This window comes from Salvelinus alpinus, chromosome 14 (genome assembly GCF_045679555.1).
Source record: "Salvelinus alpinus chromosome 14, SLU_Salpinus.1, whole genome shotgun sequence".
Lineage (NCBI taxonomy): Eukaryota > Metazoa > Chordata > Actinopteri > Salmoniformes > Salmonidae > Salvelinus > Salvelinus alpinus.
The window spans coordinates 37107431-37119916 of record NC_092099.1 but is presented as its reverse complement, the minus strand read 5'-3'; the positions used below and the strand labels follow the sequence as shown (position 1 = coordinate 37119916).

Sequence of the window (12486 nt, the reverse complement as noted above, 5' to 3'; positions counted from 1 at the left end):
ACCTTAGAGGACTGTTTCGGTTTCGGTTATTCTCTTTGTTATTTTGTTACAGTGTTCAGATTTCAATAAATATCATGAACACTTACCACGCTGCGCTTTGTTCCGATTCTTCCTCATCCGACGACGAAAACCGTTACAGGAGCGCTAATTGATAGATTCCCCCGCTCCCCCTACCTCGGGCTTCCAGTGGGAAGACCTGAGGTCAACCTACCCCCGCCCCCTCCCCATCTCGTACTTCTGAGTGGGAGACCTTCCCAGGCAGTAGCTCACAAACTAGAATCAGTGCGCCCACTCCGACAAGGTTAATTGTCCCACACGGTGACATGATATCATTAATGTGACGTGCATATAAGCGATAGAAAACCGATTGCGCAAATGTACCCATTCCAAAAATGTTTGTACGGGCGCCCCGTGCTGCCCTGGGTGGCTGCCCGTGTCGCCCATACCTAAATTCACTACTACTGCTACCAGAAGGTCATTATTAGTGGATGTGCATGGTTCTGGTTAAATTTGTTAAAAATAAATAATGTTCATAGACAGATGTGAAAGCCAGATTAGTGATTATTGCAAAAAAAAGCAGGTTAAACTATTCTGATAAAATAATTAAACGATTAGTGGTAGTGGAAGGCTTATATTTAGCCTAGATATAATTTTACAAGCCCTGAATTCATTAGATTATTCCTGAGTGTTTGAAATGCAGTATATTTATCTTTAATTGTGCAACAAAGCTTATTTAGAGAGAGCATTTGTTTTAAATCTATATATATCGTGAATCGTGAATCGATTTTTAGGCCATATCGACCAACCTTACCACACACTCCCCTACAGACAGTATTTTTTGTACAACAAAGCATGGCATTGGAATCATCTTCCTATCTAGCCTGGGTGTGTGTGTGATCAAGAATCTGTTATAGCAGACGGCTATAATCTCCTGACTGTTTCTATGCAGAATAGAACACAGACAGTAGCGACTGACTGACTGCAATAAACTCCATGTCTTTGCCCTATATGAGTCATCATTCTGTCAAATTGTAGATGATTTTATTAGTATTCACTCTATATGACTGTAATGTATTCCACTATACATTCCAAAGGCAGTAGTTAGACAGGCGTTCTTCTATTTGATACACAGAAATATGGACTTCTCATCTCGCTGCAGTGTGGGGGTAAACTGTGGTTTAATCCTTAAAGGAACACATCTGCGCTGATTATCAGTTCCTACCTGCAACATGAACCCTTTCTTCTATCAGTTCCTACCTGCAACATGAGCACCACCGTCTTCACTATGTTCCACTGAGACTTCCGTCCATCCACAATGACTGTGAAGCCTCTTGCTTTACACTTGTCACTGAAGAGAGGAGAGAAGATAGAAAAAAAACATGGTGATTACGTCTACCTGTAATAATGTGTGCTCTTGCTCCATGAATCTGACACCAAGGATCCCAATCTGGCTCTTAAATAAGACAGTATCATATATGCAGATGAAGCAAGCATGCCTACAGCAATTGAACCCAGAACCTTGGTGCCACGCTCTTAACAACTGAGGACCATAAAGCCAAGGTAAATACTGAACAGAAAGTGTGTGATCATCATGCAGGAGACATAAGCTTACATTGCATGATCCTTCTTAGCATATTATTTTGGTCATCTCTCCTACAGACTAATGTAGCAGAACTAGTTCAATCCAAATCGAACGCTGAGAGGCCAATGAGTATACAATATTGTTGCTACACAAGTGCTTTTTCAAAGGCAATGGAGCCACATATCAGCCACCTATCCTTAACTCAATGTACAGTATACTGAACAAAAAAATAAATGCAACATGCAACAATTTCAAAGATTTTACTGAGTTACAGTTCATATGAGGAAATCAGTCAATTGAAATAAATAATTTAGGCCCTAATCTATGGATTTCACATAACTGGGAATACAGATATGTATCTGTGGGTCACAAATACCTTTAAAAAATGGGCCTAACAATGGGCCTCAGGATCTCGTCACGTTATTTTTGTGAATTCAAATTGCTGTCGATAAAATGCAAATGTGTTCATTGTCAGTAGCTTATGCCTGCGAATACCATCAAATCAAATCAAATTTGTTTATATAGCCCTTCATACATCAGCTAATATCTCGAAGTGCTGTACTGAAACTCAGCCTAAAACCCAAAACAGCAAGCAATGCAGGTGTAGAATCACGGTGGCTAGTAAAAACTCCCTAGAAAGGCCAAAACCTAGGAAGAAACCTAGAGAGGAACCAGGCTATGAGGGGTGGCCAGTCCTCTTCTGGCTGTGCCGGGTGGAGATTATAACAGAACATGGCCAAGATGTTCAAATGTTCATAAATGACCAGCTTTATCAAATAATAATAATCACAGTAGTTATCGAGGGTGTAGCAAGTCAGCACCTCAGGAGTAAATGTCAGTTGGCTTTTCATAGCCGATCATTAAGAGTATCTCTACCGCTCCTGCGGTCTCTAGAGAGTTGAAAACAGCAGGTCTGGGACAGGTAGCACGACCGGTGAACAGGTCAGGGTTCCATAGCCGCAGGCAGAACAGTTGAAACTGGAAGAGCAGCAAGGCCAGGTGGACTGGGACCGTCCCCATGGGACACTCTGTTCACAACGTAGACATCAGAAAACCGCTAGCCAACACGACGCCATCCACGTGGTCTGCGGTTTTGGGGTTGGTTGAACCTACTGCCAAATTCTCTGAAACGACTTTGGAGGTGATTTATTGAAGAGAAATTAACATTAAATTATCTTGTGGATATTCCTGCAGTCAGCATGCCAATTGCATGCTCCCCCAAAACTTGAGACATCTGTGACATTGTGTTGTGTGACAAAACTGCACATTTTAGAGTGGCCTTTTATTTTCCTCAGCATGATCGTGCTGTTTAATCAGCTTCTTGATATGCCAAACCTGTCAGGTGGTTGGATAATCTTGGCAAAGGAAAATGCTCACTAACAGGGATGTAAACAAATTAGAGCACAACATTTGAGAGAAACAAGCTTTTTGTGCATATGGAACATTTCTGGGATCTTTTATTTCAGCTCATGAAACATAGGACCACCACTTTATACAGTGGTGTAAAGTACTTAAGTAAAAATACTTGAAAGTACTACTTAAGTCGTTTTTAGGGGGATATGTACTTTACTTTACTATTTACACTACCGTTCAAAGGTTTGGGGTTACTTAGACATTTCCTTGTTTTTGAAAGAAAGCACATTTTTGTCCATTAAAATAACATCAAATTGATCAGAAATACAGTGTAGACATGGCTAATGTTGTAAATGACTATTGTAGATGGAAACGGCTGATTTTTTATGGAATATCCACATAGGCGTACAGAGGCCCATTATCAGAAACCATCACTCCTGTGTTCCATGGCACGTTGTGTTAGCTAATCCAAGTTTATCATTCTAAAAGGCTAAATGATCATTAGAAATCATTTTGCAATTATGTTAGCACAGCTGAAAACTATTGTGCTAATTAAAGAAGCAATAACACTGGCCTTCTTTGGACTAGTTGAGTATCTGGAGCATCAGCATTTGTGGTTTCGATTACAGGCTCAAAGTGGCCAGAAACAAATAACTTTCTTCTGAAACTCGTCAAGTCTATTCTTGTTCTGAGAAATTAAGGCTATTCCAAGAAACTGAAGATCTCGTACAATGCTGTGTACTACTCCCTTCACAGAACAACTTCATCAAATAGTACCCGCAAAACACCAGTCTCAACATCAACAGTGAAGAGGTGACTCCGGGATGCTGGCCTAGGCAGAGTTGAAAAGAAAAAGCCATATCTCAGACATGCCAATAAAAAGAAAAGATTAAGATGGGCAAAAGAACACAGACACTGGACAGAGGACCTCTGCCTAGAAGGCCAGCATTCCGGAGTCACCTCTTCAATGTTGACGTTCAGACTGGTGTTTTGCAGATACTATTTAATACAAATGTAATACAAAAAATGTCAAACCTACATGGAAATTGCATAGGAGGAACTACCATGTGGGTACAAAATGTAAAATTACATAGAGTAATTTAAAAATATTTTGATGGAGAAGAAATTACTCCTTGTAAATTATAGGAAAGGAAGATGTTCTTAACCAAATACTTTTGTTTTGTGTGTTTGTTTTTTGTTTCCTGAGTGTGTGTGTATTGACAAGAGATTTATATTATGGACAGAAGATGGACCCTAATTTTGGTAATAAGTGTTGTGAACAACAGTGATATTTGAAGCGTGACACTGGTATAAGACATTAGGTCTTCTGTATTCTCCAGTAGTAAATTGGCAGACGCCTCAGTATTGGTTCTAATACAGGGTATCAGGTGCCGTGACCAATTAAAAAGGTACAAATACCATAACTACTCTCCGTGGAAGTGGGTATCACTACCTTGAAAATTTGTTAAAATGGACATATATTAGAGCCGTGAGTGAGGAAATCTAAACACTCTCGACACCGTTGAGAGAGGCGCAAAAATAACCACCATTGAAATGTCATCTGTTGTTTCTGACACTCCTGTAAAAGTAGGAATAGAAGAGGTAAACTATAACAAAGCCATAAAGGCACTAAAAGTAGCGCTAGAGCATTCTACCAATTTGGCTTGAATATGAAAAAAATCAAATCATGGATAAAATTGGGCAGCATTTCCCTGCCGACGGAAAAATGCTAATCTAATAAATAATTCAGTGATGCTATTGTGAGTTGGCACAATGACATATTAGAAAAATCAAAAGCTCAATACACCAGCGTTTATTATGTTAGCATTCTATAAACAAAAAAGCGAAACCGATAAAACCAAAAATATTAGATGTACTCAGCATAATTTCACTAACCGTACCGTTAGTTAAGTAAATTGTAAATTTAAAGTAAATTTAGTATACTTATTGGTCATAGTAGTATGCCAAATGTTCCCGGATGTCATACTACATTCGGCAAAATACGAAGTATACAAGCAGTGGACACTATTTCCGTGCTTTTAGGACCCATAATACAATTCTTCTGAAAATGAGCGTGGCTTCACAATGGCAGATAATATGCATCAGAAGTCCGACAAGAGTGGATACAAATTCATTGCTTTAACTAAATATGACAAAAGTAAAGAAAATGTTCAGCAATGTTATAAAGTAATGACTTTTCAAATAAGTTACGTTACACGTTATCTTGGCTGACAATTTGTTAGTTACTCTATCCTTATGAACCGCATAGCATATCATTACAGCAGTATGTACCGGTAATATATATTTGCTAGTTACCTAACGTTAGTTGGCTACTAATACATCAAACTTGTCAGTATATTAACTATATGCTATCCAACTACCCAACGTTTATTGACTTGATTATTCACGTCATTCTTAGCTTAGCTAAATGGTATAGTCGTTGTGCGTTCTCAATGGACATTGTTAATGTGGATGGTTCGTAAATTCGCTCTGGCTATCTGCTCCAACGAAAAGAGAAAGAAAACCTTTAAAGGGGTTGAATGACCTCTATTCTGACTTCCTGGTGAGGCCTAATCACCCTCACTAGAAAGACAGAAGACATTGGGTGAGATTTAAATGGGCTATGTAAACGCTAATAATTAGGAAGAGGTTTATAATTTAACAATAGTCCTATGTGTGATTTGGAATACGGAAAGGAGAGAGAGAGCGCTGCCCTGAGGGACAGCTGTCTCTAGTCTATTTTACCATTACCTTATGGGATACAATTATTTCCTTATGGAGTTATAAAGAGTTGTAATTATAATTTGATTTGTTATTCTAATTTGTTTATTTTTTATTGAACAGGCAGTGTTGTTGTTTTTTAATTACCAGTCCCCTGGGGCTGCTTGTTTCTTCACATGTCTGCCTATAAAACGAAGAAACTTTTTTCCCACCTCCAGTTTATATGAAGAAGTGTATTGCATTTGTTGTATTGTTTGTTTGTTTTTGTCTTTGTTTGTTTTGATACAAATTTCACCAGATTGGGTCTACTGTACGGTTGGGATTTCTTCCTAAGGGCTAACTCTGCGGGGAGGTCACCAGTATGATAAGGGAGTATAAGCAAATTTGCAAAATGGTTTCAACAGTATTTAATTGGTTGATTTATGGCTTAGTTATCTTTTCTGCAATAATGCTTATTATAACTTATGTTAAAACTTCTTCGGGCTAGGCCCCTTTTTTCTCAATTTCCACCTGACTGACGTGCCCAAAGTAAACAGCCTGTTGCTCAGGCCCTGGAGCCAGTATGTGCATATAATTGGTACCATTGGAAAGAAAACACTTTGAAGTTTGTGGAAATGTTAAAATAATGTAGGAGAATATAACACAATATATATGGTAGGAGGAAATCCAAAGAAAAACCAACACACTTCCAGGCTGTGTAAGGGCTATTTTACCAAGAAGGAGAGTGATGAAGTACTGCATCAAATGACTTGGCCTCCACAATCCCATGACCACAACCAAATTGAGGTGGTTTGTGATGAGTCGGACCGCAGAGTGAAGGAAAAGAAGCCAACAAGTGCTCAGAATATGTGGGAACTCTTTCAAGGCTGTTGGAAAAAGCATTCCAGCTGAAGCTGGTTGAGAGAATGTCAAGAGTGTGCAAAGCTGTCATATAAAATAAAATATATTTTGATTTGTTTAACAATTTTTTGGTTAGTACATGATTCCATATGTGTTATTTCATAGTTCTACAATGTCGAAAATAGTACAAATAAAGAAAAACCTTTGATTGAGTAGGTGTTCTAAAACTTTTGACCGCTAGTGTATGCTAGTTTTTTTTTGTGGCTTATGCAGGCTTGTTGTCTTGTGTGACTTAATTATACGTCTGGGCATACAGGTAAGAGCCAGGTGCGACCGCAGTATGCGACATCCCGTTTGTACTAGCTGCAGGAAGTCCTCTGTGGAATCTTGCAGGAAGGAACACACGATGTTGGCAATGTCAGTTAGCTTAATCTACACAGACAAGCTAAATGCCTTTTATACACTCTGTTCCCCACCCCTGTTTGCACACATCTGCTAACTGCCACATAGACAAAGAGGTTGGACTTTTCTTTAACAGCTGAGAGCCAACTCTGTTCGTTGGTCCTTCACTATGCACTGTTGAAGTGCATAGTTAACTGCTCCATTTTTGCAAATGTTATAAGTTGTTGTTTGAAGATTCTGCAGTCTCTTTTCCCTTTGAACAGATAAAGTACCCTATACCCCTCATTCCTTTCCTGGATTAAGATGTTGTACTTATCCACAGTGGCTTTTGTTCGCACCAACAATGTTACCTCCAGCTACTTCCCTCTCCACACGGGGGCCAGCAGAGTTGCTATTTATCCCATTTTCTATTTGATATGGCTATTGAGCCTCTTGCTATCGCCCTGCGGGCGGAGGAGAGGATTAAGGGAATAATAAGGAGCGACATAACTCACAAGGTGTCCTTATATACAGACAATCTTCTTTTATACATCTCTAATCAGTGTAGATGAAGGAGAGGAGACAGGTTCATTTTTAAGCCTTGAGCCAATTGAGACATGGATTGTGTATGTGTGCCATTCAGAGGGTGAATGGGCAAGACAAAATATTTAAGCGTTAGGTGCCAGGCACACCGGTTTGCGTGTGTCAAGAACTGCAACGCTGATGGGATTTTCACGCTCAGCAGTTTCACGTGTGTATCAAGAATGGTCCACCACCCAAAGGACATCCAGCCAACTTGACACAACTGTGGGACGCATTGGAGTCAACATGGGCCAGCATCCCTGTGAAACGCTTTCAACACCTTGTAGAGTCCATGCCCCGACTAATTGAGGCTGTTCTGAGGGCAAAAGGGGGGTGCAACTCAATATTAGGAAGGTGTTCCTAATATTTTGTTCTCTCAGTGTATGTGTCTAGATGTATATAAGTCAATGGTGATAATACAGGGTGTGCCAGTAATGGGATCTTACCTGGGGATGCCAAGGAGGTAATCCAACGTGGAGCTGAGCTCCTCCATACTGGTCTGGTCTGTACATAGTGGAATGGTAAGGATCAGCCCACTGCGTCTGTCCTTGCCTCCTGTGAATGTGAAACAACCAGAAAATAAACTCTTAGTCACCACATGCAGAAATAAAATTGATATAAATAATTATATTTCTCATTGAAATAAAATCTATTATGCAAGAGAGACCTGGTGTATCTACCGTAGTGGACGTACCCATTAGTGTACCAGTCAAATTGCCATGGTCAGAGGTTCCAAGGCCGTTCTAATCCTAATTCTAAGGTATCTCCACGGATTAATTGTAGAGAATGCACACAAAAAATTGCGTGTACAATAACAGTCATATAACGGCAGGTTTGGAGAAGGTCTTCCGGCGCCGAAAAGAGATGGCTGCCTCGCTTCGTGTTCCTTGGAAAATATGCAGTATTTTGTTTTTTTACGTGTTATTTCTTACATCGGTACCCCGGGTAATCTTAGGTTTCATTACATACAGTCGGGAGGAACTACTGAATATACGATTAACGTCAACTCATCATCGTTCCTACCAGGAATATGACTTTCCCGAAACGGATCCAGTGTTTTGCCTTCCACACAATACAATGGATCTGATCCCAGCCGGCGACCCTGTGCGACGCCGAAAAAGGGGAAAACGTGGCGGTCTCGTGGTCAGGCTTCGGAGACGGGCACATCGCGCTCCACTCCCTAGCATACTACTCGCCAATGTCCAGTCTCTTGACAATAAGGTTGATGAAATCCGAGCACGGGTAGCATTCCAGAGAGACATCAGGGATTGCAACGTGCTCTGCTTCACGGAAACATGGCTAACTCAAGGGACGCTAACGGAGTCGGTGCAGCCAGCTGGTTTCTTCATGCATCGCGCCGACAGAAACAAACATCTTTCCGGTAAGAAGAGGGGCAGGGGGGTATGCCTTATGATTAACGAGAAGTGGTGTGATCATCATAACAACACACAAGAACTCAAGTCGTTCTGTTCACCTGATCTAGAACTCCTCACAATCAAATGTCGACCGCATTATCTACCAAGGGAATTCTCGTCAATCATAATCACAGCCGTATACATTCCCCCCCAAGCAGACACATCGATGGCCCTGAACGAACTTTATCTGACTCTTTGTAAACTGGAAACCACACACCCTGAGGCTGCATTCATCGTAGCTGGGGATTTTAACAAGGCTAATCTAAAAACAAAACTCCCTAAATTCTATCAGCATATCGATTGTGCTACCAGGGCTGGAAAAACACTAGACCATTGTTATACTAATTTCCGCGACGCTTATAAGGCCCTCCCCCGCCCCCCTTTCGGAAAAGCTGACCACGACTCCATTTTGTTGATTCCAGCCTACAAACAAAAACTCAAACAACAAGCTCCCGCGCTCAGGTCTGTTCAACGCTGGTCCGACCAATCTGAATCCACGCTTCAAGACTGCTTCGATCACGCGGATTGGAATATGTTCCGCATCGCGTCCAACAACAATATTGACGAATATGCTGATTCGGTGAGCGAGTTCATTAGGAAGTGCATTGACGATGTCGTACCCACAGCAACGATAAAAACATTCCCAAACCAGAAACCGTGGATTGACGGCAGCATTCGCGTGAAACTGAAAGCGCGAACCACTGCTTTTAACCAGGGCAAGGTGACCGGAAGCATGACCGAATACAAACAGTGTAGCTATTCTCTCCGCAAGGCAATCAAACAGGCTAAGTCTCAGTACAGAGACAAAATCGAGTCGAAATTCAACAGCTCAGACACAAGAGGTATGTGGCAGGGTCTACAGTCAATCACGGATTACAAAAAGAAAACCAGCCCCGTCGAGGACCAGGATGTCTTGCTCCCAGACAGGCTAAACAACTTTTTTGCCCGCTTTGAGGACAATACAGTGCCACTGACACGGCCCCCTACCAAAACCTGCGGGCTCTCCTTCACTGCAGCCGAGGTGAGTAAAACATTTAAACGTGTTAACCCTCGCAAGGCTGCAGGCCCAGACGGCATTCCCAGCCGCGTCCTCAGAGCATGCGCAGACCAGCTGGCTGGTGTGTTTACGGACATATTCAATCAATCCTTATCCCAGTCTGCTGTTCCCACATGCTTCAAGAGGGCCACCATTGTTCCTGTTCCCAAGAAAGCTAAGGTAACTGAGCTAAACGACTACCGCCCCGTAGCACTCACTTCCGTCATCATGAAGTGCTTTGAGAGACTAGTCAAGGACCATATCACCTCCACCCTACCGGACACCCTAGACCCACTCCAATTTGCTTACCGACCCAATATGTCCACAGACGACGCAATCGCAACCACACTGCACACTGCCCTAACCCATCTGGACAAGAGGAATACCCATGTGAGAATGCTGTTCATCGATTACAGCTCAGCATTTAACACCATAGTACCCTCCAAACTCGTCATCAAGCTCGAGACCCTGGGTCTCGACCCCGCCCTGTGCAACTGGGTCCTGGACTTCCTGACGGGCCGCCCCCAGGTGGTGAGGGTAGGTAACAACATCTCCACCCCGCTGATCCTCAACACTGGGGCCCCACAAGGGTGCGTTCTGAGCCCTCTCCTGTACTCCCTGTTCACCCACGACTGCGTGGCCATGCACACCTCCAACTCAATCATCAAGTTTGCGGATGACACTACAGTGGTAGGCTTGATCACCAACAACGACGAGACGGCCTACAGGGAGGAGGTGAGGGCCCTCGGAGTGTGGTGTCAGGAAAATAACCTCATACTCAACGTCAACAAAACAAAGGAGATGATTGTGGACTTCAGGAAACAGCAGAGGGAGCACCCCCCTATCCACATCGACGGGTCAGTAGTGGAGAAGGTGGAAAGTTTTAAGTTCCTCGGTGTACACATCACGGACAAACTGAATTGGTCCACCCACACAGACAGCGTTGTGAAGAAGGCGCAGCAGCGCCTCTTCAACCTCAGGAGGCTGAAGAAATTCGGCTTGTCACCAAAAGCACTCACAAACTTCTACAGATGCACAATCGAGAGCATCCTGTCGGGCTGTATCACCGCCTGGTACGGCAACTGCTCCGCCCACAACCGTAAGGCTCTCCAGAGGGTAGTGAGGTCTGCAGAACGCATCACCAGGGGCAAACTACCTGCCCTCCAGGACACCTACACCACCCGATGTCACAGGAAGGCCATAAAGATCATCAAGGACAACAACCACCCAAGCCACTGCCTGTTCACCCCGCTATCATCCAGAAGGCGAGGTCAGTACAGGTTCATCAAAGCAGGGACCGAGAGACTGAAAAACAGCTTCTATCTCAAGGCCATCAGACTGTTAAACAGCCACCACTAACATTTAGCGGCCGCTGCCAACATACTGACTCAACTCCAGCCACTTTAAAAATGGGAACTGATGGAAATTATGTAAAAATGTACCACTAGCCACTTTAAGCAATGCCACTTAATACAATGTTTACATACCCTACATTACCCATCTCATATGTATATATACTGTACTCTATATCATCTACTGCATCTTGCCATCTTTATGCAATACATGTACCACTAGCCACTTTAAACTATGCCACTTTATGTTTACATACCCTACAGTACTCATCTCATACGTATATACCGTACTCTATACCATCTACTGCATCTGCCATGCCGTTCTGTACCACCACTCATTCATATATCTTTATGTACATATTCTTTATCCCTTTACACTTGTGTGTGTGTGTAAGGTAGTAGTGTGGAATTGTTAGGTTAGATTACTGTTGGTTATTACTGCATTGTCGGAACTAGAAGCACAAGCATTTCGCTACACTCGCATTAACATCTGCTAACCATGTGTATGTGACTAATAAAATTTGATTTGATTGATTTGATTTGATAGGTCAGGCAGAACCAATTATTCAAAGTACGGTCTGCCAAGAATCAACTATTAAAGGAGGAGTAGCGTCTTGTAAACGCCAAGGACAGCTGCAATGATGGTGGGAGCTCTGCCTCTGGGTGTATCCCAAATGGTGCCTTATTTGTGCACTACTTTTGACTCCGATCCAAAAATGTTGAGGACCTCTTGGCCGCAGAGACAAAAGTTTGTTGTTTCCAGCAATTCTAGATATTTTGCAGTGGCTTATGCCGTGTTCTTATGCTTCTAAGTGACTCAAACATTATAACAAAATCTATGGGCACCACATGCCATGACATTTTGGGGAAAAGCAATTCTCCCTGACTCTATTTTTCATTTTGGGGATTGTTAGTTCTCAAAGATGATCTTATTTAAAAAAATATATAGCTCCATTATCTTTTCTACATACCTTATACGTGGTTTTAATCATTTAAGTTTACACTGAAAATGCTTTACCATTCAAATGAAATAAAATAAAAATACATATATATATATATATATATATATATATATATATATATATATATATCAAATCAAAGTTTATTTGTCACATGAGCCGAATACAACAGATGTAGACCTTACAGTGAAATGCTTACTTACAGGCTCTAACCAATAGTGCAAAAAAGGTGTTAGGTGAACAATAGGTAAGTAAAGAAATAAAA

The 12486-nt window shown here is 41.9% G+C and overlaps 1 protein-coding gene across 3 annotated transcripts in view; it reads right to left on the bottom strand.

The window, feature by feature from the left end:
* LOC139538885 (SEC14 domain and spectrin repeat-containing protein 1-like) overlaps nt 1–12486 on the bottom strand; it is a 72663-nt gene that overhangs the window by 45286 nt on the left and 14891 nt on the right. For all 3 annotated transcript variants that reach the window (XM_071341415.1, XM_071341413.1, XM_071341414.1), the window contains 2 exons: nt 7906–8014; nt 1258–1348 (listed from right to left, as the gene is read on the bottom strand). In XM_071341415.1, coding sequence (XP_071197516.1) covers nt 1258–1348; nt 7906–8014 — 200 coding nt within the window. The remainder of the gene's footprint in view (nt 1–1257; nt 1349–7905; nt 8015–12486) is intronic.